The sequence below is a fragment of the Canis lupus genome, chromosome X (assembly GCF_048164855.1).
Source record: "Canis lupus baileyi chromosome X, mCanLup2.hap1, whole genome shotgun sequence".
In the NCBI taxonomy this organism is placed as follows: Eukaryota; Metazoa; Chordata; class Mammalia; order Carnivora; family Canidae; genus Canis; species Canis lupus.
This window is the reverse complement of record NC_132876.1, coordinates 2,188,474-2,215,857: the sequence shown is the minus strand read 5'-3', so window position 1 is coordinate 2,215,857 and position 27,384 is coordinate 2,188,474. Positions and strand designations below refer to the sequence as shown.

The 27,384-nt window shown below is 54.4% G+C and overlaps 1 protein-coding gene across 5 annotated transcripts in view; it reads right to left on the bottom strand.

Moving 5' to 3' along the window:
• Positions 1-14,832, bottom strand: part of PDZD4 (PDZ domain containing 4) — a 30,910-nt gene extending 16,078 nt beyond the window's left edge. For 2 of the 5 annotated variants that reach the window (XM_072818346.1, XM_072818348.1), the window contains exon 1: positions 14,468-14,832. In XM_072818346.1, the coding sequence (XP_072674447.1) occupies positions 14,468-14,527 (60 nt within the window). In that variant the 5' untranslated portion in view covers positions 14,528-14,832. Of the gene's footprint in view, positions 1-13,498; positions 13,713-14,467 lie in introns of those variants that run through there. The other 3 variants (XM_072818349.1, XM_072818344.1, XM_072818345.1) reach the window with 3 other exon arrangements.
• Positions 14,833-27,384: the final 12,552 nt, after the last annotated feature.

Genomic DNA, 27,384 nt, shown 5'->3' with positions numbered 1-27,384 from the left:
GGCTCTAAAGGAAGGTGGAGAGGAAGTTGTAATAGGAGTGGGAAGAACTTTCTAGCAATCAGAGGTGTTGGGGGTGAGCAAGGAAGGTTAGATGGGGTGTCAGAGGCTGTAGTGGGGATGGACCTGGGCGACCGGGCCACTGCCCACTGGTCTCTCTTGTTCCCAGCGAGCTGAAGACAAGGGACTCCTGGGACAAACATGTCTGGTCTCCATGTGGCTTCCCCAGGATGCAGGGGGACAGTGGAGGACGAGCCCGCTCGGGGAGGGCTCCCTCCGCCCCAGGGCACCCTTCTGGAAGCTGAGAGGCAGACTGCTCCAAGCCTGGTCGGAAGGTGCAAGGGGGAGGGGGCAAAGCCGCATTTCAGAAGCCCGGTTGGCAGAGAGCCCAGCGGAAGAGGTGATGTGGGCGATGCGTGCACAGGTGACCCTCTGTGTCCCCGGTCAGCGGGGAACCACTGGAAGGCAGAAGGCACAGGCTCCTGAGCATGGCAGGCCCACTGCCTTCTCCAGCTGAGCGCTGGAAAAATGGGAAGAACAGCCATAAGTAAGACAGACGTGGGCACCCGGGTGGCTGGGCGGTTGGGCGGCTGCCTCCGGCTCAGGTCGTGACCCCGGGGTCCTGGGATCAAGTCCCGCGTCGGGTTCCCCGCAGGAAGCCTGCTTCTCCCTCTGCCTGTGTCTCTGCCCCTCTCTCTGTCTCTCATGAATAAATACATAAAATCTTTAAAAAAAAAAAAAAGACAGACGTGATCCTTGTGCTCGGGGAGGCTAGTGCCAGGAGCGGGACCCAGACAAGTCACAAGCCGTTTTGGATCGCATTAGAGCCCTGGGTTACGTGGTGGAAAATGCGAAAGTGGGGACTGTTTTACGAGTGTGCAGGGACAGCCTCCCAGGGGATACTTGACCTAAGACCTGAGTGATGACAAGGAGCCTGCCACGGTAGGGACTCTGAAGAACATTCCAGCCAGCGCTAAGCCCTTGGTGCCCGCTGGAGAGTAATGCGCACACACGGAAGAGGCCGGCCTTCACCCCGGCCTCTATGAAGAACGTGGAGGAGGGGACCAAGTGGAGGCAGAGGAAAGAGCAGCAGGCAACCAGTGGACCAGACCAGAGATCATGGTGGCCTGGCCCGGGATGGAGGTGGCAGCGGAGACGGGGACGCCAGGACCTGCTGCTGGGCCAGGGACAAGGACTAGGGAGGGAGGAAGGATGCCTGACAAGCACAGAGCGGACGCCTGACATCACTCACCATCAGGAAAGTGCACGTCAACACCACGGTGAGACCCCCCCTCACCCCTACTAGGAATGGCTGGGATGACAAAGTGGAAGAGAAGTGCTGATGTGCTTGTGCAGGCGCAAGATGTGGCAGTGGGTATGGAAAAGTCTAGAGGTCCCGCAATACCCAGCAATGCCGCAGGAATTGACAACAGGCATCCACACAAAACCGTGCACACACCAGTTCGTGGCAGCACTATTCATCACAGCCCCAGTTTGGAAGCCACGTCAATGTCCACCAACAGATGGAGAGACGCAATGTGGTAACATCCACAAGGTGCATCATTCCACCGCATAAAGGGACGGGGACGGAGGCCCGACACATGCTACACACATGCGTGAAGACAGTGTAGCCAAGTGAAAGGCAGGCCCAGAAGGCCACGTACTGTATGATTCCAGAACAAGCAAATGCACAGGGAAAGAAAGCAGAGGGGTGGTTGTCAGGGTTTGGGGGAATGGGGAGAATGGGGAATGCCTACTTAATGGCTGCCATGTTCCCTTTTCAGGGTAATGAACATGTTCTGGAAATAGTGGTGATGGTTGCACAGCACTGAGAACGTACGTGTCACTAATGGTAAATCTAATGTCATATACTTTTTCCCCCACAATAAAAATATAGGGCTGCCGTGCCGATCCACAGAGACCACCAAGGTCAGGGTCAGTGGGGGCGAGGCAGGGGTTGGGGTACACATGGGCCATGGGCATGCTTTATTAATGGAATTTTTTCCTTCCAATTTGAAGTTCCCAAAACAAACACCTCCAATGCACCACTGCACTTAAATGTGTCCCAAACACACGCCACCAAATCACCTGTCATGTGACCATTGTCACCGAATTCCACTAGGGATTGTTCTTGATTGTAAAGCATGAGATTGGGGGGTAGCGGGGTGCCTGGGTGGTGCAGCAGGTTGAGACACTAGTATTGGTTTTGGGTCAGGTCTCATCTCAGGGTCGGAGGATCCAGCTCTGAGATGGGCTGTGCACTCAGCACGGAACCTGTTTGGGTTTCTCTCTCCGTCTTCCTCTCCCTACCTCTCTGTCTTCAAGATAAATAATCTTATTTTTCTTTAAGATTTTACTTATGCATTCATGAGAGAGACACACAGAGGCAGAGACACAGGCAGAGGGAGAACGTGGGGAACCCAAGGCGGGACTCGATCCTAGGACCCTGGGATCATGATCTGGGCCAAAGGCAGACGCTCAACCACCGAGCCACCCAAGAGTCCCAAAATAAGTAATTAAAAAATAAGCAAGCACCCACGCAAGCAGAGACCAGGCGCCTGGCCGTGTGTGCCGGTAGAGCCCGCGAACCTTGATGTCAGGGTGGTAGGTTCGAGCCCCACGCTGGGCCTAGGGTTTACTTTAATATAAAAAAATGTAAATAAAATCGTGAGATGGAGGAGATAAGGGGGGATGGAATGTCCCCCGAAGAGGCCCACGGAGCCCACGAGGCCGCCGACGCTGAGCCGCAGGAGAGCGAGACCCAGGGTTTCTCAGGCAGAGAGATGCTGGGGAGAAGGGCTGAACGAGACAGAGCATCGCGGGGACGGACGGGGGCGCGGCAGGCAGCACGCGTGGGCATCTGCTCGGGGTGGACGGGGGCACACGGCCCGGGGCGCTGGGCGGGGAGTGCGGCTCGGCCCGCATAGACGCCGCCTTCGGGAGCTTCCGCAGAGCACCGGTCGCGGAGGCGGGGCGGGGGGAGAACGCCGCCTTGGGGCTCTACCCGGACCGGCCCGGAGCCCGTGGGCGGCGCTGGCAGCAGGCGCGGGGCGCGGGGGCGGAGGAGAAGCCCCGCGGCAGGGTGCGGGGCACAGCGGCTTCGCGGGGAGCCCGCGGCGGGCCGCGATCTCGGGCGGGGGCGGGGCGGGGGCGCGGCCGGGTGGCGCCCCCTCCTCCCGCCTCCCCCCTCCCCCGCGAGGCGGCGGCGCCCCGGGTGGCGGAGGGCGGAGCCCCGGCGCGCTCGCCCCGCCCCCTCCCGGCCCGGAGCCGCAGACAAAGGCGACGGCGGCGGCGGCGGCGGTGGCGGCGTGGGCAGGGCGGGCCGTGGGCGCCAGTCCTCCCCCACCCCCCGACCCAAGGAGGCGGGCGCAGCGGGTGGGGGCTCCGGGGAGGCGGGAGCAAGGGGCTGAGAAGAGAGCCCTGGCCGTCCGGGCGGGGCCTGCGCCCCACGGACGCCCGCGGAAGGCCCCTTCGCTCGAGCCCACCCGGCCACGAGGGGGTCAACTCCACAAACGTCTAGTGGGGGATCCCCGGGTGGCTCGGCGGTTTAGCGCCGCCTTCGGCCCAGGGCGGGATCCTGGGGTCCCGGGATCTAGTCCCGCGTCGGGCTCCCTGCGTGGAGCCTGCTGCTCCCTCTGCCTGGGTCTCTGCCTCTCTCGCTCTCTCTCTGTGTCTCCCACGAATAAATGAATAAAATCTTAAAAAAACAACCTAGTGGGGCCCACGGCTGCCACAGCACGACCGTCCTAACCCCACTCTGCGGACGGCCAAACACACCGAGGACACAACCGAAACTGGAAGTTGCCCTCTGCCCTGGCGCCCAGGTCCTGATCCACGGCTCTCAGCTCCGCTGACGGGCGTGTCCAAGGGACACCTAGGACGTACCTGTGTCTGGCTGCCGGGGCTCAGCCAAGTGTCAGGGGGCCCCCACACCCATAGGGGCAGAGAAAGCAGAGAAGGGAAGCCGCAGCCAAGGGCCGGCTGCAGTCCGCCTTTACAATGGCCCAGCACGGGTCGTCGCTCCTATTTTGCCCACCCTGGATCCTGGGAAGGGTCAACGCACAGGGCCCTTGCAACACGGGACAGGGGATACCTGCATGCCCTTCAGGCAGATCTCCCCCGGAGGGCCATGGTCACACCTGTTCTCTCCTTCCTACACACACGTGTTGGAAGCAAGATGCCAACACCAGGGCTCCCATTCCGGGGGAAACCACACCACCCTGATATGCTCGTGGACTCAGCACTGATGCCATCATCAGCCCCCCTACCCCCTCCACAAATGTACCACTAAGGCCCTTACAGCTTGTTTTTCTTTCTGCACCCAGGATGCAATCAAGGACCACACACATCACACGTGGTTGTTAGGTCTCTACTATCCTTTAGTCTAGAACAACCCACTTTTTTTTTTCTTAGACTTTCATGGCACTGACCTCTTGGCAGAGTCCAGGGCACCTGCCTTGCAAAATGCCCAAGTCTGGATCTGCCCTCATTAGATTTAGCTTAAGTGCTTTAACAAATTGCTGGGTCCTACCCCCTCCCCACGAACAGCATCAGGAGACACCGGGATCAGGCCATCCCACTGCTGGGGACCTTGATTTGGTTTGGTCACATGGTCCAAGTCATGGCTGCCAGGTCTCTCCTTTTGCCTTCCTAATTTACAAGACACCTGGGGTAACACCTTGAGACCCTGAGACTATCTTGTTCCCTAACAACCTCTACGTAATGGTTTTACCATCCCACGATGATCCTTGCCTAAATGAATGGCATCGGGCTACAAAATGCCTTAATTTGTAAGAATTGTAGCAGGGCCACCACAGTCTGTTCCATCATCACTAGACTGGCCCAGCCAATGGCTTGGCCCGAGCGGTGGCTGCCTGGACAAACTAGGCATCCAACCCCAGAACTGTGCCCACCCCTTCTTGCCCAGGGGCAGGAGAAATAAAAGGAAGCGTGGGAGGGCTTCATCTCCAAAGCCTTCTTAAGTAGTTCGGGAGTGGTATGCTGGTCCGGGTACCCAGGTGAGCTGTCTGCATGTCGGTGAGGGCGGGGGTGGCGGGAAAGGAGCTTTGCTTAAGCTGGAACACACTTTGTCCCTTGGGACCTTAGTGGTGCAATGACCCCTGGAAATCGAATCGGTAGGTCTCAGGTGATGCCTTGCCTCTTATTTGTAGGAAACTCACTTCCTAGGTGATGTTGATGTGATTCAGGGCTGCACTTCTTCATCCCAAGATCCCCCCGGACGTCCTTGCCCCTGGTGCGGGGGGTCCAAGGACCAGCAGCACAGACGCCGCCTGGGAGCTTGTGAGAAACGCAGACTCTCAGGCCCTGGACCTGCCCCAACCCTGCAGTTTAACAAGGGCCTTAGGGCGGAGGTGCGCTGGCCCAGAGCACCCCCTCAACGAACCAGGAAGGACGCACACATACCTGAATGGGGTTCAGACACCAGACAAGTGATTCAAAGGGTTTCTCCTTCCCTCTCAACCCTTCCCTCCCCAAAGCTGCTGAGTGGATGGTGCTGCCCACTCAGGGTCTGCTGAAATCTGGTCCAAGTGCCCTGGCCCCCCTGCCTTTGTAGGTGAGGGCAGGCCTGACGTGCTGCCTGGAAGTGGCTGACAAGGAATGGCACCCCAGAGGGCCTGTGTGAAAAAGCGAAGCAATTCCTAAGATCATCATCAAAATCAACCTTCAGGGGAGAAGGGGGGCACCTGGGGGGCTCAGTCGGTGAAGCGTCTGCCTTTGGCTTAGGTCGTGATCTCGGGGTCCTGGGATTGAGCCCCGCATCGGGATCCCTGCTCAGCGGGGAGCCTGCTTCTCCTCCTTCTGCTGCTCCCCTTGCTTGGGTTCACTCTCTCTCTGTCTCTCAAATAAATAAATAAAATCTTTTTTAAAAAGCATCCACCTCGGGGTGTAAGCTCCCGAGTGAAAACATCACCCGCCCACCTCTGGGCTAACCCGACTGGCCCGAGGGCATGAGCAGAGCGAGTCCAGGAGTCATCAGGATGAGAGTCTCTGTGAGGTGCCCTTCGTCCCCACCGCTCAAAGCAAGCCGAGCAAGAGGCAGGCTGCCCTGCGAGGGGCGATGCCTGGTCTCGGCCCCAAAGCAGCCCCCGGGCCCCAGCTCCTCAGTCTTTCCTCCTCTAGCTCCTAACTAGTCTGGGGCCTGACACTCCTTGGCAACTCAGGGCTCTCCTTCCTGGGTGTTTTCTCCCCTTTCATGTTACAGAAACCCTCGGAATCATACTGGTCCTCCGTCACTGGACACTAACTGTGTCCAGTCCGTGAGTAAGGCTGTCTCCATCCACCGCCACGCCTTGGCCACCCACCAAATGGCAGCAACTCCACCCTCTAGCCAAATGAGACCCCAGGGGACCAAGTGCCAGGAGCAAAGTTTGCGGATTTCCCCCAGCAGCGACCCTGGGGGGCAGGCACTCTTTATTCCCACATGGCACTGTCTTCCCCTGTGGGGACCCCGAAGTACAAGCAAGGGAAGACCCACCCAGGGGCGCCTGGGTGGCTCAGGGGTTGAGCATCTGCTTTCAGGGTCCTGGGACCAAGTCCCCCACCGGGCTCCCGGCAGGGAGCCTGCTTCCCCTCTGCCTGTGCCTCTGCCTCTCTCTGTGTGTCTCTCATGAATAAATAAATAAAATCTTGAAAGAGAAAGAAAGAAAGAAAGAAAGAAAGAAAGAAAGAAAGAAAGAAAGAAAGAAAGAAAGAAAGAAAGACCCACCCAACCCTACTAAGGCCCCCATGCTGGGCTAAGTGCTCTGATGTGTTTTTCCTTTGATGTGTGTGTTACACGTATTTCTTGTTGTTAAAGCTTTACTGAGGTGTAATTGCCATATGATCAAATGAACATATTTAGAGCAAACACTTTAAGGTTTTGTAAATATGTCTGTGCAACCATCATCACCATCAGGACAGTGACCATTTCCATCATCCTCAAGGATCCTCATGCCCCCTTTGTCATCACTGCCTTCAGCCCATCCCTGCAAATGCTGATCTGCTTTCCATCATATGCATTAGTTTGCATTTTCTAGAATTTTCTACTGATGCCTCAGCCAGCACTTGGAACTGAGGTAAGGAAGGAAGGGCATCTTAAAATTCTGAGACAATGGAAAAGCGTGGTGACCCCGTGCAGATGATAGCTATTGGAATTCAGGGCCCATTCACCACGGCACGATTATTTCCAGAGGGCCCACTTCAGGACAGGCAGGGCGCTCAGCAGCAAGGCACAAGGACAGAACCAAACCCTGCTCACAGGAAGCCCCCACTTGGGGGGCAGGGAGCATGTGGGGGGGCTTCCATGGAGGACGGAGGAAGATGGAGAGAGGGGACAAGTGTGGGCCCGCAGCCCCCCACCCTGCTCTCGCAGCACACTGGGCCCTGCTCTCCCCAGCCGTTGCCACTTTGTTCCTGACCAGTCTCTCCCATTATAAAAAGGCCCCAGGGAAGGAGGGGGCTGTGGATCCTCAGCGCACAGAATGCTGGCTGCCACAGGGGGGCTCAGCCGGCAGGAGCCGCAGGAAAGACCTGGGGGGCTGTGGTGTGGCCTCTCTGGATGAAGACAGACAGGAGACAATGGTGGTCCTGACTCACTAGGCCTCAAGGCTGAAACAAGAGGACAGGTCCGGCCGGACCTCGTTGGGAACAGGTGGAGTGGGCCGGAGGCCAGTTAGTTGCCTTTGTCACATAGGTCTCCTGTGCACCAGGCCTGCGAGCAAGCACGTGACGATGTCAGAGAGGGGGACCAAGATCTAGAAGACTAGGGTGGCAGGGCAAAGACGAAGAAGCAGAGAGAAGCCCAACAGAGTGGGGCGACACTAGATCTACAACAAAGGGGTTGAGGGACCCCAGGAAAGGATCCCGGTGAACAAGGGCACCGGGAAGGGCTCTCCGAAGGCACTGGGTGCCTTGGTGCTGACGCCCCTTCCTCCCCACCTTCCGCCCTCCGTAAGCCGTTCCTTCCTCTCCCTAACTCAATTTGCAAGACTGCCCCCCACCCTGGATCTTTCTACCTTTTGCAAGCTTGTCAGTGTGTCGCCCCACTGCCGCCCCCGCCCCCAGCCTGGCACCTGTGCCCGGCTAAAGCCGGTGGAGGACACGACTGACACGATGCCAGTGGAGCTGGAGCTCTGACAGGCCGCGCTGGGCGCCTGCGGGAGGCCGGCTCACCAGGATAAGGGGCCCAAACCAGCGAGCGCCTCAACAGCCACCCAGAAACCTGACGAAGTCTAACCACCCTGCATATCATAAAAACACTCAAACTAGGAATACAAGGGTCTTCCTTGGGGTGCCCGGGTGGCTCAGCAGTTGAGCGTCTGCCCTTGGCTCAGGGCATGATCGCGGGGTCCTGGGATGGAGTACCGTGTCGGGCTCCCTGCATGGAGCCTGCTTCTCCCTCCGCCTGTGTCTCTGCCTCTCTCTGTGTGTCTCTCATGAATAAATGAATAAAATCTTAAAAAATAAAATAAAATAAAACATAAAAGGTCTTCCTTGACTTGATAAAGAGCATCTATGAGAAATCTACAGCCAACTTCCAACTCACTGGTGAAAGACTGGAGGCTTCCGCTCTTAGATCAGGAGCAAGGGAAGGATGTCTGCTCTCACCACTTCTATTCAACACTGTACTGGAAATTTTAGCCCGAGCAAATAGGCAAGAGCAAGAAATAAAAGGCATCCGGATTGGAAAGGCAGACGTAAAACGGTCTCTGTTTGCCCATGACATAATCCCACATACAGAAGATCCTGAAGAATCCACTAAGAAGCAATCAGAGCTAATAAGCGAGGTGAGTAAGGTTGCAGCACACAGGATCAATATACAGAAATCAACTGCGCTTCTACACAGTGCCAATGAGCAAGATGAAAGGAAGCTGAACCGATTCCCAGGGCGAGTGGGTGGCTCAGTCAGGTAAGCACCCGACTCTTGGTTTCAGCTCAGGTCACGATCTCAGGGTCCTGGGATCGAGCCCCACTTAGGGCTCCACACTCAGCACGGACTCTGTTTCTCTCCCTTTCCCTTTGTGCCCTCCCCAAATAAAGAAACAAATCTTAAAAAAAAAAATTCCTGGCTCAGTCAGAAGAGCATGTGGCTCTTGATACCAGGATCATGTGTTTGAGCCCATGGTGGGTGAAGAGATTGCTTAAATAAATGAACTTCTAAAAAAAAAATCTTTAAAAATAATTTAAGGGGGCAGCCTGGTTGGCTCAGCAGTTTAGCGCCGCCTTCGGCCCAAGGTGTAGTCCTGGAGTCCCGGGATCAAGTCCCATGTCGGGCTCCCTGCGTGGGGCCTGCTTCTCCCTCTGCCTGTGTCTCTGCCTCTCTCTGTGTGTCTCTCATGAATAAATAAATTAAAATCCTTTAAAAATTTTTAAAAAAAGAGGGGTGTCTGGGTGGCTCAGTGGTTGAGCCTCTACCTTCGGCTCAAGGTGTGATCCCAGGGTCCTGGGATTGAGTTCCGCATCGGGCTCCCTGCGGGGAGTCCGCTTCTCCCTCTGCCTGTGTCTCTGACTCTCTCTCTCTCTGCGTCTCTCATGAATAAATAAATAAATAAATAAAATCTTAAAAAAAAAGAAAACAATTCCACTCACAATAGCACCATAAAAAATAAAATACTCAGGAATAAATGTAACAGGGACGCCTGGGTGGCTCAGTGGTTGAGCGCCTGCCTTTGGCTCAGGGCAATGATACTCGAGTCCCACGTCGAGCTCCCTGCATGGAGCCTCTTTCTCCCTCTGCCTGTGTCTCTGCTTATCTCTGTGTGTCTCTCATGAATAAATAAATAAATAAATAAATAAAATATTTTTTTAAAACAGGAATAAATGTGAGCAGCCCAGGTGGCTCAGCGGTTTAGCGCCGCCTTCAGCCCAGGGCATAATCCTGGGGTCCCGGGATGGAGTCCCACGTTGGGCTCCCCGCATGGAGCCTGCTTCCCCCTCTGCCTGTGTCTCTCTCTTTCTCTCTACTCTCTGTGTCTCTCATGAATACATAAATAAAATCTTTTTTTTTTAATTTTTATTTATTTATGATAGTCACACAGAGAGAGGCAGAGACATAGGCAGAGGGAGAAGCAGGCTCCATGCACCGGGAGCCCGACGTGGGATTCGATCCCGGGTCTCCAGGATCGCGCCCTGGGCCAAAGGCAGGCGCTAAACCGCTGCGCCACCCAGGGATCCCCATAAATAAAATCTTAAAAAAAGAAAAATCTTTATAAAAATAAATAAAAAAATAAAAATAAAAAATAAAAAAGGAATAAATGTAACAAAAGTACAAAACCTTGTTTAAAGAAATTGAAGACCCGTTTGGAAAGACATTCCATGTTCATGGGTAATACTCTACCTAAATCGATCTACAGATTGAATTCAATTCCTACAAAATTGCAGCTGGCTTCTTTTGAGAAACTGGCAAGCTGACCCAAAAATTCATATAGAAACTTAAGGGACCCAGAATAACCAGAACAATCTTGAAGAATACAAAATTGGAAGACTCACACTTGATTTTAAAATTTACTTACAGGGACACGTGGGTGGCTCAGTTGGTTAAAGCATCGGACTCTTGGTTTGTGCTCAGGTGGTGAGCTCAGGGTCATGAGGTGGAGCCCTGCATCAGGCTCCTCACCCAGCATGGAGGCTGCTTGAGATTCTCTCCTTCTCCCTCTGCCCTTCCTCCTGCTCATGCTCTCATTCTCTCTCTCTCTCTCTGTCTCTCAAATAAATAAATAAATCTTTTTAAAGATCCTAAAAATAAAACTTACTTACAAATCCACAGTAAAAGCAGAGGGGTACTGGCATAAAGATAGGCATTTCTCCAGAAAAGATAAACAAATGGCCAATGGTGCATGAAAAAATACTCAGCATCACTTAGGCATCAGGAACTGCAAATCAAAACCACAATGAAAAAAAAAAAAACCACAATGATACCACCTCACGCACAGTAGGATGGCTCTAATCAAAAACGTGCATTGGGAGGATATGGGGAAAGTGGAACCCTGTGACATTCCAGGTAGGAATGTGAAGTGGCTTAGCCCCTGTGGGAAAGGGTTCGGCAGGTTCTCAAAAAATTAAACAGAATTTACCCTACGATCCAGCAATTCCATTTCAGGCTATATACCCAAAAGAATTAAAAGCAGGGACTCGGGGTGCCTGGCTGGCTCAGTCGGTGAAGTGTACTGCTCTTGATCTCAGGGTTGTGGGGCTGAGCCCCACGTTGGGTATAGAGATTACTTTTAAAAAATCTTTTAAAAAATAAATAAAAGCAGGGACTCAAACAGATATTTGTACACTCATGTTCACAGCATTATTCACAATAGTCAAAAGGTGGAAGCAACCCCCATGTCCACCAACGGGTGAATGGATACTGTGTGGTATAGTCACACAATGGAGTATTATCCAGCAATAAAAAGAAATTTAGGGGGAGCCTGGCTGGCTCAGTTGGAAAAGCATCTGACTCTTGATCTCAGGTTGTGGGTTTGAGCCCCACATTGGGTGTAGAGATTACTTTACAAAAACATTAAAAAAAAAACATGATAAAAGAAAGAAGCCACACATAAAAATCATATATTGTATGGTTCATACAGTTCATTAGATGAAATGTCTGGAACAGGTAAATCCATAGAAAGTAGATGATCGGTTGCCAGGGGCTGGGAGGTGTTGGGAGAAATGGGTACGGGAGTGCTAAAGGCGGGGTTTCTTTTTAAGGTAATGAGAATGTTCTGGAATGAGACAGTGGTGATGGCTGCACAAGTCTCTGAATCTATTAAAAACCACTGACTGCACACTTTACCGGGGTGTGCGAATTTTAGCTCAATAAAGCTGTAGGTTGTTTTGTGCCTGGGAGCCCTGAGGAGAAAAGGGCGTGGAACCCAAGGCTGAGACAGACACCTGGCGGTAACGTGGGGGTTGGAGAACCCAAGAAGAGGCCCCAGGGAGTCCGGGTCCTGGCCCAAGGAAGTCCCCTGGCAAAGTGATGCGGGTGTGCATGTGCATTTCCCTGGGCTGCACTGGACCCCACTGGGGTCCCCTTCTCTCACAGGGTGCAAGGCCGCAGGCACGTAGAGACCGGACAGGAGAAGCACCACTGACGCTAGGGGAGGACCAGTGTTGAGGGGAGGACGGGAGCCAGGCAAGGGGTCCGACTGGTCTTTTGGGACAAAAGCTTCTTTCTGCTCTGAGAAGAGGGTCGGATTGGGCCAGGAAACCCCTCCCTGCTCTGCCTGGGACTCCAGACCCCGGAAACGGGGTCTTCTCAGACTACTAATGGTTTTCCCTGCTTTCCAGCTCCTTTTTATTCACCCTTTCTTTTGTCTCCATTTTATTTTATTTTATTTTATTTTATTTTATTTTATTTTATTTTATTTTGGGAGGGACGGAGGTGCAGAGGGAGAGGGAGAGAATCTTAAGCAGGCTCCATGCCCAGGCACCACGCGGGGCTCAATGTCACCACCCTGAGATCAGGATCTGAGCTGAAATCAAGAGCCTGGGCCACCCAGGCGCCCCTCCCCTTCATTTTCACGGATAGTCCCGCTTTTAAAACTGCATCCCAGGCTCTGATTCTGCCCAAACTTCAGCAGGAGCTTTAAAAGGGAGCGGTGTCCCCAGACACTGGCCTGTGATGGCTGCGGCTCAGAGCAGGAAACTGCAGAGGGCAGTTGGCATGTGTCCCCAAGAGCCTGGGGCTCTCTCTCAAGAACCTTCCTGCCCGGGGTTCATCTCAAGCCCTCCTCCAACAAGGAGCCTCCCTGAGGGCAGTCCCAGCCCAACTGTGGCAGCCCCCCCAACTCACTGCCAGTGGGAGCCCCGAGGATCGCCCCAGTGTGGCCCCTCAACCAAGGCTCCTTTCAAGCCTGTAGGGCAGCGCGGGGGGCTCTCCACGCCTCCCCACCAGGTCGGCCTTACACGAAATACTACCTCAATCCCTGTCTGAGGAAGTCAAGAGCGCACAGCTCTGGAATCGCTGGCCGTTGGGTGGAAGATTCCAAGAAAGAAAGCGGTGAGGCTGGGATCCCACGGCGGCACCAACCAACCAGTGCAGCCCGGGTGCCCACCACTGGGATTCCCGCGGGCTGCCTTTCGGTCCCTGCCCGGGTCATCACCGAGCCCGTTCCACGAGCGGGCAATGACAATGGCCAGGCAAGATTTCCAGGGAACAGGCCGAGAGGAACAGCCCGGGGGCGCACGGCGAGAATGGAAGAAAGGCGGAGGGCAGCGAGGGGCAGCGAGGGGCAGCGAGCGCCCCCGGGGACAGGGCCTCAGGGGAGCTGGGTGGCGCGGCCAGGGCAGAGCAAGGTTCCCCGTCCTGCCCCCGCCCGCTCCCGGCGGCCACAACGGGGCTCCCGCGGCCTCCCCCATCCCTCCCCAGACACCGATCCCGCCCCCCGCGCCCCCGCGCCCCCTTACAGGAGTTCCCCCCATTCTTCTAAGGAGACCTCATTGCCCCGGCCCACGCCGCGCCCAGCAGCGCCTGCTCCCCGGTCGTGACCCAGAAACCCGGAGTTGAAGTGCATACCTGTCTGCGCCCGGTCCGCCCCTGGGTCCCGACTGCCTCCGACCTTGAACTCCCGCCACTTGGCCCCGGGGGCGTCTCAGGCCACACCATCCGGGACATTTCCCTGGACACCTCTCTGAGCGCACACAGAAAGTACACACACGCGGGGCCGGAGGAGCCTCCGCGCACACACAGACGGGGCACAGGCACGCACTCACGAAGTCACGCCACGCACAGGCAAGGAAGCCCCGCTCCGGGCCACCGGGCTGGGCTTGGGTTCCGCGCGCGCGGCCGGGCGGATCCCCTCCCGCCCGAGCACCCCCCGGCCCACGCCCCGCGCGGCTCCGGACCCGAGGCCCCGCAGGGCGGAGAGCGAGCGGGGCACCGCTGCCCGCAGGCAGCCTCCCCGTCGCGGAGCCCGCGGCACCCGGCCTGGGCGCGCGCCGTTTGGGCAGGGCCGGAGCGGAGCGGCTGCCAGGAGGAGCGCCCCGGCCCCAGCGCCCCCGCGCGCTCCTGCGCCCCTCGCCCGCCCGCGGGGCCCTGGATTCGGCCGCCGCCCGCGCCGCGGGTGCCCAGCTCCCTCCCCCGCCCTGGGTCCAGCGGGGCGAGCGTGTGCAGGGAACGGAGCCCGTTGCTATGCAACCTCCATCCCGCGCCGGCGCCGGCAGCACCGCGCCTCCCCGCTCCCCGGCCGGGGTGCAAGCGCGCCGGCCCCGGGCCGAGCCCAACTTCCCGAACCAGGCCGATCCGGACCCAGGGTTCAGGCCCCCAGTGTACTCCGGGCGCCCGGGGGATGCGCGCGGCACCCCATCCCCACGCAGCCCCCCCGTTTGTGCGCGGTTCCCACGGAGCGCCAACACCCAGCAGCCCCCCGAATTGAGGGCGGGAATGGCTCCCTACCTCTTCCTCTCCGCGCCCTCCAGCCCTCCAGGGTAGGCGACCGGCTGCCTCCCCAGGTGGCGCCCACGCCCCCGCCGCGGCGGTCCCTACCTGAAGCATCACTTTGTACTGCTCCTCCGGTTTCTGAACCACGCACATATTACATCCCATGGTGCTGGCCAGCGAGGGGCGGAGGGCGGCCGCGGGAAGACGCCTTTCAGTGGCCGGAGTGCGGGACCGCGGGTCCCGGGCCGCGGCCGCGGGCCATACCCTAGCGCAGGGGGCGGGCCGCCGAGCGGGGGAGGGGAGGACGCCCCCCAGGGAGGGGCCGCTCCACGCCCCTCCGGTTACCTCGGCCGGCGGAGGCCAGGCGCGGGCATGCTCCCTCGCACCCGGCCAGGAGAAAAAGGGCAGCGGGGGATGGGCGGGCGCGCCGGGCGTTGCTGGGCGACGGCCCCCCAGGAGGCGCGGGGGCGCGCCGGGCCGCCGGGGGCCGTCAGGGGCCGTGGGCCGCGCGCCTCCCCGCCCGCGGGGCCCGCCGCTGCCGCTGCCGCTGCCGCTGCCGCTGCCGCCTCCGGCTCCCACCCATGGCCACCGGCCCCGGGAGCCCGGCCCTCGCGCTCGGCGCCGCGGCCCGGCCCGCCGAATGGGGGGCGGCGGCGCGGCGGCGGCCCCCGCCCGCGGCCAGGCCCGCGCCCACGCTCCCGCCTCGCCCGGCCGCGCTCACGGCGCTCCCGACGCCCGCTCTCCGGCCCGCAGTCGGCCCCGCAGTCTCCGGCTCCCGCCCGGGACGACGGGCACGCGCGCGGCGGCGGCGGGGGGGAGGGGCGCGGGGACGGGGCGCACGCGCGCGGGGAGGGGAGCGGGGCGGGGTGGCGGCGCGAGCGGCGGGGGCCGCGGGAGCCGGCGCGGAGGGCCGGGGGCGGGGCCTCGGCCGGGGTGCTAGGGGCTCCGGCGCCCCGCTCCGCGCTCCCCGCTCCCGACGGCGTCGGGTCTCCGGGCTCCCCGCTCCGGCCGCGCGGCCGCCGCGGGGCGGGCCCGGGAGGCGGGGGGCCTGGCCCCGGCAAGGCGCCTCCGGGGTCCTCCGAGAGCTCGGGGCCGCGATCGCAGCCCGCTTCCCGGGGCCCCCACGCCGCAGCCCGCGTGCCTCTACCCTCCCTCCGACCTCCCTTCAGTGACTGCTTCCCTCCCTCCGCTCGGCCCTCCCTCGCTGTCCTTTACACCGACACCTTTGTTAAAATAAGATAAAAAGAAGGGGGGGAGAGAGGGCGCAGAGCCCGCCACACGGCTTGGGGTGCCCTGGGAGCCCCGCGCGCGCGGGGCCGCCCCCCCGGTCCGCCGCCTACCTGTCTCCGCCGCAGCCCCGCGCTCGGGCTGTCCCCCCATCCCTTGCTCTTCTCTGCCACCGCCTGCCCTCTGTTCGGACCAGCCCGAGAGAAGGCCCTCGCCTGGGAAGCAGCGTGGGACTGGGGGCTCGCTTCCCAGGGGTGCCCGGGCAGAGCCGCTGCGCCCGAGCCCCCCGGCCGCGGAAGGTCGCTTGATTAAATTGCCGCACGCTTCATTTCCAGGCTTTGGCAAGTGATGGGATCATTAACCGCACGGAGCCGTTTAATTAGACGGCAGCGGTTGGGGAAGGCCCCTCCAAAGCCCTCTTCCTCCCCGACTCCTGGGTTAGAGGCTACAAATCGGGACGCGGGCCTGCTGCGGGGTCTGGAGAAGGGCAAGGAGTGTCCGGGAGAGCAGCCCCGGGGCAAGGGCTGGTGCACCGGTGGCCTACACTGACGGTGGTCTCAGGGGAGGAGAGCCGAGTGCCGGTACAAGGGTACATGCAGGTTGGAGGGGCTCAGAGCCGCCGGGACTTGACCCTGCGAGGAGGTGGACAGAGTGCATCTGAGAATTCTCGGCCCCAAACCCAAAGACGGTACTGCTGTGCTAGGACCACCACAACCCTGGTGGCTTACAACAACAGAAATGTGTTTTTTTCCAGTTCTGGAGGTTCCAAGTCCAAAATCAAGGTGTGGGCAGGGCCATGCTCCCGCTGAAGGCTCAGCGGAGGGTCCTTCCCTGCCCCTTCCTCCCTTCTTGGTGGCTCCCAGCAGCCTTTGCTGTTCCCTGGCTTGTAGCGGCATCACACCAGTCTCTGCATCTGTCCTCACCTGGCCTTCTTCCCCTCGTGTCTCCTCTGTGTCCATAAGGACACCGGTCGTTGCATTTAGGGCTCACCCTACTCCAGCATGACCTCCCCCTAACTTGATCACATGTTCAAGGGCTCTAATTCAAAATATGATCACGTTCACAGCTACCAGGGATTGGGACTTGAACTTTGTGGAGGGCATAATTGTACCCACCACACGGGGCAGAGGGGAGATTTAAGGACTACATAGACTGCTTCTTGATGAGTGGAGGGACGAAGTCACGTTGCCTCGTAATGTAAATGTCTGCGAACACGTGAATGGGAGGACTTTGTGGCCATTTTACCATTGACTGCACCTGCATCACCTGTTCTCCATTCCCCCATCCCTGGAAAGCCTCACTGCCAGGCTAGGTTTTTTTCCGGGAGGGCTGAACTGGATCTTCATCCTACGTAGGTCTGAACCTTTCATTGCTTTCCTCCTTGGCGGGCCACAGTTGTGCAATTGTCTATTTACAAAACACCCAGAGACACCCTATCGATGTCCTCAGTGGCAGGCATACTTCTTGTCCTTAGAGAGCAGCAGCAGGGCTAGCTCCTGACGCACACGGGATCAACTGCCCCACCAATATGACAATCTTTTCTTGACTGGATGGTCCATGGGCATGAGGAACCTACGTTGACCAGATAATAGCTTTTGTTGTTGTCGTTAGGATTTTATTTATTGGGACACCTGGGTGGCTCAATGGTGGAGCATCTGCCTTCGGCCCAGGGCGTGATCCTAGAGTTCTGGGATCGAGTCCCACCTCGGGTTTCCTTCATGGAGGCTGCTTCTCGCTCTACCTGTCTCTGCCTGTCTCTCTCTCTCTCTCTCTCTCTCTCTCTGTGTCTCATGAATTTTATTTATTTATTCATGAAAGACACAGGGAGAGGCAGAGACACAGGCAGAGGGAGAGGGAAAAGCAGGCTTACCACGAGGAGCCTGATGCTGGGCTCGAGCCCAGGGCCCTGGGATCCCAACTGAAGCCAAAGCCAAAGGCAGACGCTCCGCCACTGAGCCACCCAGGCAGCGCCCCCCCCCCCAGATTATAGCTTTTGTTTCAAGTTCAGCAGAGCCCTACCATGACCCTTGATGGAAGCAGTACCCCTATCCCAAGAAGCAGGACCTCAAGCCCAGGAAGGCCTAAGGTTTCAGAAATGGGAAACCCTGATTCAAGTGGGTCACTGCAAATGATGGGGAGAGCAGCCAATCCTGCTGCCACTCCTAGGTTCACAGTACCACGTATGATTATTGATTCACTGCCTTTGTCACCTTGTGGAGTAAGGTCCCCCAATGCCATAAGGTGCTTTCCCTGAGCCAGAATCTTTGCTGAGCCTTCAATAGGCCCTGGGTGCTTCTGGGTGATGCAGTATAGGGCAGGGCCAGTGGCTCCCATGCACAAGTGCATATTGTCACACCATCTTTCTTGGAAAGAGTCCCTTACTCAGAAGTATTGTGTGGCATACCATGTCATTAGATCAGGTGTTGTGTAAGCCCTCGGATGGATTGCTAGCAAAGATGTTGTGCACGGGGAAGGCAAATCCAAATCCAACGCGTGAATTATTACTGCCCCCTCTGCGGGGAGAGGAATCCTGAGGTAACCTTCCTGCTACCAAACGGTTGGCTGGTCCTCTTGAGGAATGGCGCCATACCAAGAACTCAGCATTGGTCTCTGCTGCTGGTGGGTTGGGCATTGCGTAGTGGCAGTGTGGGGATCAGCCTTGCTGAGAGAGAACCCTTCCCTTTGGGTCCGTGCAGAACCTCCAGCCCTTCCCACCAAGGCCACTGCCTTCATGGATCCACTGCACCTTGGAGAGAAGCTGGTTGACCTCCACCATGGGGTTCCCTCTATTTGCCTGGTGGCGGAGTTTGAGTTCCTGCTGTGCTGAGGGCCATTGGTGGAGACACAGAAATCCACATAGCCTTCTTTTTTTAAAAGATTTTATTTATTTATTCACGAGAGACACGCAAAGAGAGGCAGAGACACAGGCAGAGGGAGAAGCGGGCTCCCTGCAGGGAGCCCCATGCAGGACTCAATCCCCGGACCCTGGGATCAGGCCCTGAGCTGAAGGCAGACGCTCAACCACTGAGCCACCCGGGCGTCCCTCCACATACCCTTCTTATGCACTCCCCGAGGTACATGAGATATATCCACACACCTCTCCTCCAAGCCTTCTGATCGCTGATTGTAACATTGTGGTTTATAAAGAAAAAAATATATATTATTTAGTCTTTGTCCGTTTTGTCCCAAAGATCCTAAAACTCTTGGAATTTCCTGTGATGAGAGCAATAAAGGTGTCTTTTGTTATGTGAATGAGGGGACTTTGGGACCACACCTAAGGATGGGGGATGGTTGCCTGGAGAAGCAACTGAATAATTAGAAGGTTGGGACTTTCAGGCCTCCTTCCCTGACCTCCAAGGAGGGAAGAGGGACTGGAGGTTGAATCTATGGCCAATGATCTGATCAACCATGCTTTTGTAACGAAGCCTCCTTTAGAATTCAAAAGGAGCAGGGTTTAGAGACCCGGATTGCAGGTACAGGAGAGCAGCCTGCTTGAAAAGAACATGGAAGCCCTGTGCCTTTTCCCCATACCTTGTCTTGCAGATCTCTTCTTTTTTAAAAAAAAAATATTTTATTCGGGATCCCTGGGTAGCTCAGCGGTTGAGCGCCTGCCTTTGGCCCAGGGCGTGACCCTGGGGTCCCAGGATCGAGTCCCACATTGGGATCCCTGCATGGAGCCTGCTTCTCCCTCTGCCTTTCTCTCTCTGTCATTCATGAAAAAATAAATCAATAAAATATTTTTTTAATATTTTATTTATTTATTCATGAGGGACACAGAGAGGCAGAGACAGGCAGAGGGAGAAGCAGGCTCCCCACAGGGAGCCTGATGCAGGACTCGATTCCTGAACCCTGGCATCATGACCTGAGCCAAAGGCTCAACCACTGAGTCACCCGGGTGCCCCTTACCTATCTCTTCAACGGGCTGTTACCGAGTTATAATAAACTGATGATCGAGTAAGTGTCTCTGCGTCCTGTGAGCTGCTCCAGCAAATTAATCCAACCCGCAGAGGGGGTCTTGGGAACCTCTGATTTATGGCCAGTCGGTAAAAGTACAGGTAGCAACCTGGACTTGGGGGACGCCTGGGTGGTTCAGTAAATTCAGCGTCTGCCTTCGGCTTGGGTCATGGTCTCGGGGTCCTGGGATGGAACCCTGCGTCAGGCTCTCTGTTCAGCAGGAAGCCCCCTTCTCCCTCTGCCTCTTCCCCTGCTTGTGTGCTCTTTCTCTGTGTCAAATAAATGAATAGACTCTTAAAAAATAAAAAAAAAAACAACACCTGGATTTGAGACTGGTGTCTGAAGTGGGGTGAGGTCTTAAAAGAATGACGGCTTAACCTGTGGGATCTGATGCTATCTCCAGGCAGAAATGAGCTAAATTATAGGGCACCACATGGTGGCCAGGAATTGCTTGGTGCCCTGGAAAAACTCCCACCACACATTGGGATTGGGTACAGGAGGCTTTTTACTGACCTTCGGATCTTTTTTATAAAAATTTTATTTATTTATTGGCTTGAGAGAGAGAGAGAGAGAGAGAGAGAGCACAAGCAGGGGGAGCAGCAGAGGGAGAAGCAGACTCCCCGCTGAGCAGGGAGCCCGTCGAGGGGCTCAGTCCCAGGACCTTGGGATCCTGACCTGAGTGGAAGGCAGACACTTAACCAACTGAGCCACCCGGGTGTCCCATGACCTTCCATTCTTAATCCTCCTGGGCCCCTGACCAATCTTCCAAATCATTTTCCATGGACAGCTTTTTTTTTTTTTTTTTTTTTTTTTTTTTTTTTTTTTTTTTTTTTAAACATTTTTATTTATTTATGACAGTCACAGAGAGAGAGAGAGGCAGGGACATAGGCAGAGGGAGAAGCAGGCTCCATGCACCGAGAGCCCGACATGGGATTCGATCCCGGGTCTCCAGGATCGCGCCCTGGGCCAAAGGCAGGCGCCAAACCACTGCGCCACCCAGGGATCCCTCCATGGACAGCTTTATCTCAGGCCATTTCTCTCTCTCTACCAAGTGGAAAACCAAGTGTACTGCTCACAGAGAGGGTTTCTCCTCATCACTGTCCCCAGGGCCACCCTGAGTGCGACTGTAGCTAGGCAGCAGTCCGTGTTGACTAGTACCAAGATGACCCATGGATGAACCAGGTTGAAGTGTTTCCCCATCACCTGTCAGACAGAGTGACCCCCCCTCCCACCGCTGAGGAGTCCACAGGTGTGAGCTACCGGAGAGGGAGTACCAGTGCAAGGGAGGCAGGTGACCTGGGGTCTGGACTTCCTGTCCATGTACCTGACTTTTTTTTTTTTTCCCCATGTACCTGACTTGAGCCTCTGGTTCCAGGTGGGCCTGGTCCTGAAGGTGCCATCTTCACTGTCTTGTTTCTGTGCCTGCCTGGCACATGGCTTGGTGACTCTGCCAATACCTAGCTCATGGGCAGCTCCTGTCAAACGGACACTTGATGCCCCACGGTCGGCTTCTTAGCCTGCACCAAAGCCCCGTAGCATGACAGCAGCTGCTTTTTGAATAGTAAGTAGCTCTGTAAGTAGCTCTGCCACAGAAGTCAGGGCCCAGCTCCAGACCTCTACGGGTCTGTGCTTGGATCCTTCCATGGGGGCTTCCCACGGACGCCCCACAACATCATGGTCTACCATGGACAGGTCCTCTCGCGCCACAGGTCTTGCGGGGGTCATGGCTGAGCAGCCCGCACCCCAGCCCAGACCTTCTGCAGGACCCTTTCTTGCTCTGCGCCCCACTCAAAACAGGTCACGCCTTTGCACCCCAAGACCTGCTTGATCAAACATTCCATCAATTCAGGGATCTACTCAGCATCATGCCAAGTACATCCCCTTTCTTTCTTGAGTTAGTGTCGGTTGCTTTTTGCAATCAGAAAATCCTTATAGCCTTTTTCCTCCTTGCATCCGAGAACAAGATGGGTCACCAGCAGCTCTTCTGGAGCCATCTGAGGAAATCTGGCCAGGGTCTTGCCGTGTCTGCTCAACCTGGCACGATCTGATCCAGAAATAAGGCTTCAAAATGTGCCGCCAGTGTTTCCAACAATACTTGAAGGATACGGGATCCCTGGGTGGCGCAGCGGTTTGGCGCCTGCCTTTGGCCCAGGGCGCGATCCTGGAGACCCGGGATCGAATCCCACGTCGGGCTCCCGGTGCATGGAGCCTGCTTCTCCCTCTGCCTGTGTCTCTGCCTCTGTGTGTGTGTGTGTGTGTGACTATCATAAGTAAATAAAAATTTAAAAAAAATACTTGAAGGATACAAGCTTCATTAAGGCGGATTAAGTGAGCTTCGTTGAATGGGTCATCCAAGATACCTACCTTAATGCTAAGTATCTCATTATACATAAAATAAAAATACTTGTTTTTTTCCCAAGATTTTATTTATTCCTGAGAGACACAGAGAGAGAGGCAGAGACACAGACACAGGGAGAAGCAGGCTCCCTGCGGGGAGCCAGATGTGAGACTCGATCCCAGGACTCTAGGATCACACCCTGGACCAAAGGCAGATGCTCAGCCGCTGAGCCACCCAGTCATCCCTAAAATAAAAATACTTCAACTAAGAAAAAAAAAAGAAAACAAAATCCTAACAAATACAAAGCCTTCCAAGACGGTGGGGGAGATCAAGAGACAGTTGATTGAACCAGGGGTAGCTACTTTGATCTGTGCTCAGCAAGGAGGAGAGTGGAGGGACATCCCCGCACAGCAGGAGGGCTGTCATGGCCATTATCGCATTCCTTAGTGTGAATACAAATGCCAAGGGGAGCCTTACCGGAGTTCTTATCCAGACTGGTCCTGTCATGACTCTGTGCCCTTTTCCCTCCATGCCCTGAAGCTTGGATTTCCTGGGGACATTGTATCACCCTACATCACCCTATAGAAGAGTTCCACGTAAACCCAACATTGATTGCTGCAAGGGGGTCAGGAGCTAACTTATCATTTTCCCACTAGATATGGCTCCTGTTCCCATCCCTAATGTGCCAGATGCCCATCTGGGACACCCTGTTTCCCAGTAGTCACTCATGACCTTGCCCACTGGCTTCCCTAGAGGGGAACTCTCAGGAAAGCTGAGGCCAGACCCCAGCCCAGAAACTCTGTCCAGCTTCTCTTCAAGTGGTGAGAGGGCCCTCTCCAAAGGCAGCGGAAACTTCGTATCCAAAGAAGTCATCACCAAACCCAAGGTCGTCTTGGTCTTCCCCTTGGTTATCATCTTTTGGGATTTTGTTCTTTCGCATTCTGTGTTTTGGTCTATAATCTATTTTGAGTTTATTTTTGTGAAGGGTCTGTGTCTAGATTCATTTTATTTGCATGCGGATGTCCAAGGTGTTCCCAAAGCATTTGTTGAACAGATTATCCCTTCTCCACTGAATTGCTTTTGCTCTTCAAAGGTAAGTTGACAGCATTTGTAAGAGACTATTCCTGCTATCCCACTTGGCAAAACTGAAAACCCTGTTGATAGCGTGGAGGAAGCAAATGGGGGGCCCAGGGGGCTTCTCATGTTCTGTGTGAGAACATATCCTGGCTTATGGGAACATGGGTATTTCCTTTTCTTCTTCTTTTTTTAATCCAGATGCACAGAATCGGATTACTCACTATGCATCAAATTTGTTCACTCAAGGTGCACTTTCATTTTACTTTAAAAATAAGCTCATTGGGGATCCCTGGGTGGCGCAGCGGTTTGGCGCCTGCCTTTGGCCCAGGGCGCGATCCTGGAGATCCGGGATCGAATCCCACGTCGGGCTCCCGGTGCATAGAGCCTGCTTCTCCCTCTGTCTATGTCTCTGCCTCTCTCTCTCTCTCTCTGTGACTATCATAAATAAATAAAAATAAAAAAATAAAAAAAAAATAAGCTCATTGGGACGCCTGGGTGGCTCAGCGGTTAAGTGCCTGCCTTCAGCCCAGGGCATGATCCCAGGGTCCTGGGATCGAGTCCTGCATTGGGCTCCCTGTGGGGAGCCTGCTTCTCCCTCTGCTTGTGTCTCTGCCTCTCTCTCTCTGTCTCTCATGAATAAATAAATAAGATCTTTAAAAAAAAAGCAGGGATCCCTGGGTGGCTCAGCGGTTTAGCGCCTGCCTTGGGTGCAGGGCGTGATCCTGGAGTCCCGGGATCAAGTCCCACATCACGCTCCCTGCATGGAGCCTGCTTCTCCGTCTGCCTGTGTCTCTGCCTCTCTCTATATATATATGCCTCTCATGAATAAATAAATAAAATCTTTTAAAAATTTAAAAAAAAGAAATCAAGAGTCAGATGCTTAACCAACTAAGCCACCCAGGTGGCCTTCCTATGACCTTACTTATCTCATAACTGGGAGCCTGTACCTCCTACTCCCTTTCACCCATGTTGCCCAACCTTTTAGTTTTATTTATTTTTTTTAATTTTTATTTATTTATGATAGTCACACACACAGAGAGAGAGAGGCAGAGACATAGGCAGAGCAGGCTCCATGCACTGGGAGCCCGACGTGGGATTTGATCCCGGGTCTCCAGGATCGCGCCCTGGGCCAAAGGCAGGCGCTAAACCGCTGCGCCACCCAGGGATCCCTAGTTTTATTTTTTAATTTTAATCTTTTAAAAGAAATATTTATTTTTATTTTATTTTTTAAATGATTTTTAAAAGATTTTATTTATTTATTCATGAAAGACACACACACACACACACACAGAGAGAGAGAGAGAGAGAGAGAGGCAGAGAGCCAGGCAGAGGGAGAAGCAGGCCCTATGCAGAGAGTCCAAGGCAGGACTCCATCCAGCATCCCAGGATCACACCCTGGGCCAAAGGCAGATGCTCAACCACTGAGCCACCCGGGCGTCCCTAAAAGAAAATTTTATTTTATTTTTTATTTATTTTTTTTTTAGAAAATTTTAAACTGCAGTAAAGTGACATACAATGTTATATTACTTTCAGGTATACAACATAGCTATTTGACAATTCTGTACATCACACTCGGCTCACTAAGTGTAGTTACTACCATCTACATTATTACATTATTATTGACTGTATTCCCTACGTTGTACTTTTCAACCCTGTGACTTATTTATGACTGGAAGTTTATTTATGCCTCTCAATCCCCTTCACCTATTTTTTTTTTTAATTTATTTATGATAGTCACACACACAGAGAGAGAGAGAGAGAGAGAGGCAGAGAGACAGGCAGAGGGAGAAGCAGGCTCCATGCACCGGGAGCCCGACGTGGGATTCGATCCCGAGTCTCCAGAATCGCGCCCTGGGCCAAAGGCAGGCGCCAAACCACTGCACCACCCAGGGATCCCCCCCTTCACCTATTTTTTAAGATTTTATTTATTTATTTGTTCATGAGAGACACACAGAGAGAGGCGGAGACACAGGCAGAGGGAGAAGCAGGCTCCATACAGGAAGCCCCATGTGGGGCTCGATCCCGGGACCCCAGGATCACGCCCTGAACTGAAGGCAAGACGCTCAACCGCTGAACCACCCAGGCGTCCCCACCCAACCTATTTTGCCCATCACCCCACCTCCTCCCCTCTGACAACCACCAGTTTTTCTGTACGAGTCTGTTACTGTTTGTCTGTTTTGCTTTTTAGATTCCATGCACAGGTGAACTTATGTGGCATTTATCTTTCTCTGTCTTGTTTTTTTTTCCAATATAGTTTATCATTTATTTCTGTTTTTAGAGAGAGAGAGTGAGCTGAGGGGAAGTGGGGAGAGGGAGAGGAAGAGAATCCCAAGCAGGCTCAACACCCAGCATGGAGCCCAATGCAGGGCTCAATCTAACAACAACCCTGAGATCATGATCTGAGCCGAAACCAAGAGTCAGATGCTCAACAGACTGAGCTACCCAAGTGTCCCTTGGTTACCTATTTTGGGACTTTATGGAAAAATAATTCTGTCTGTAGTCTTCTGGGACTTGCTTTTCTCTCCTCAACCTTATAGAACTAAGATTTTTGTCCATGATGTTTTTTGTAGCCGTAGTTCATTCATTTTTACTGATACATAATAGTCCATAATTTATTTACCCATTTTCCTGTTGAAGGGCACTTCAGTGGTTTCCAGTTTGGTGCTATTGCAATGCTGTGAACATTTGTCTGCACATCTCATAGTGCAATGTAGGGAAGTTTTTCTTCCCATATATGTCCAGGAGTGGAAAATCTGCATGTGTTCAGTGGGATAGGTGGGGCCCAGTTGCTTCCCAAAGTGGCCCTACCAATTTGTACTCCTAGCAAGAGGTAAAACATGCTTTGGAAGCTATATCTTCTTCAACTCTTGGTATTTTCAGACTGTTTCTGCCAGGTGGGTGGGTAGAAATGGTCTCTCTCTACAGTCTCGCATTTCCCTGATTACTAGTCAAGTGGTTCTTCAGGGGTTTCTTGGCCATATGTGTTTTCTGTTCTGTGTTATACCTGGCTTTGTCTTCTTCCAGTTTTTGTATTTTCTTCCCTTTGTTTATTGATTTGTGGGAATTGTTTACATACTCTGAATACTAATCCCTTGCCAGTTACAGGTACTGCAAATATTCCCTCAGTCTGTGGTTTGCCTTTTCACCTTAAGAAATCTTTGGTAAGTAGAAGTTCCCAATTCTAACATAGTTAAATGTACCAATTTTTTTTTTTCAGGGCATTACTATCTTTTATGTCTGGTTTCAGAGATCTTCTTGACCCCAAGGCCAGAAAGATACCTTTTCTTATACAAATTTTATGACTTTATGACAAGTCAGGTTATATGCTGGGCAAGCTTCTGTTCATTCATCTTCCTCAGGGGTGTATTACATAGTCCTTTTTTAAGTTTATGTATTTGCTTATTTTTTTTAAAAGATTTTATTTATTTATTCATGACAGACACACACACAGAGAGAGGCAGAGACACAGGCAGAGGGAGAAGCAGGCTCCATGCAGGGAGCCCGACGCGGGACTCGATCTCAGGTCTCCAGGATCACGCCCTGGGCGGAAGGCAGGCACTAAACCGCTGAGCCACCTGGGCTGCCCTATTTACTTATTTTTAAGTAATCTCTAAACCCAACATGGGGCTCGAAACCACGAGCCCAAGATCAAGAATAGAATCTCTTCTGACTGAGCCAACCGGGAGCCCCATGTATTGCCTAGTCTTGACCTTTGTTCTTCCATAAAGCCAACAATAAAAGTAACACTTAAACCTACTTAAGAGGGTTCGGAACAGGGCAGCCCCGGTGCCACAGTGGTTTAGTGCCACCTGCAGCCCGGGTGTGATCCTGGGGACCCGGGATCGAGTCCCGCATCAGGCTTCCTGCATGGAGCCTGCTAATCCCTCTGCCTGTGTCTCTGCCTCTCTCTTCTCTCTCTCTCTCTGAAAAAATAAATAAATTTAAAAAAAAAAAAAAGAGGGTTCAGAACATGGACACATGGATGGCCCAGTTGGTTAAGCATCTGACTCTTGATTTCAGCTCAAGTCATGTTTGAGGGTCTTAGGATCAAGCCCCAAGACCAGCTCTGTGCTCTGTGTGGAGTCTGCTTGAGGATTCTCTTGTCTCTAATAAAAATAAATAAATCTTTTTTAAAAAGAGAGTACAGGGATCCCGGGTGGCGCAGCGGTTTAGCGCCTGCCTTTGGCCCAGGGCGCGATCCTGGAGACCCGGGATCGAATCCCACGTCGGGCTCCCGGTGCATGGAGCCTGCTTCTCCCTCTGCCTATGTCTCTGCCTCTCTCTCTCTCTCTCTCTCTCACTATCATAAATAAATAAAAATTAAAAAATTAAAAAAAAGAGTACAAAACAAAATCTATGGACAACTCTCACTTTTGAATACAAATGCAAACATTCTAAAGATAAGCAAGACTTCAGCAATATAGAA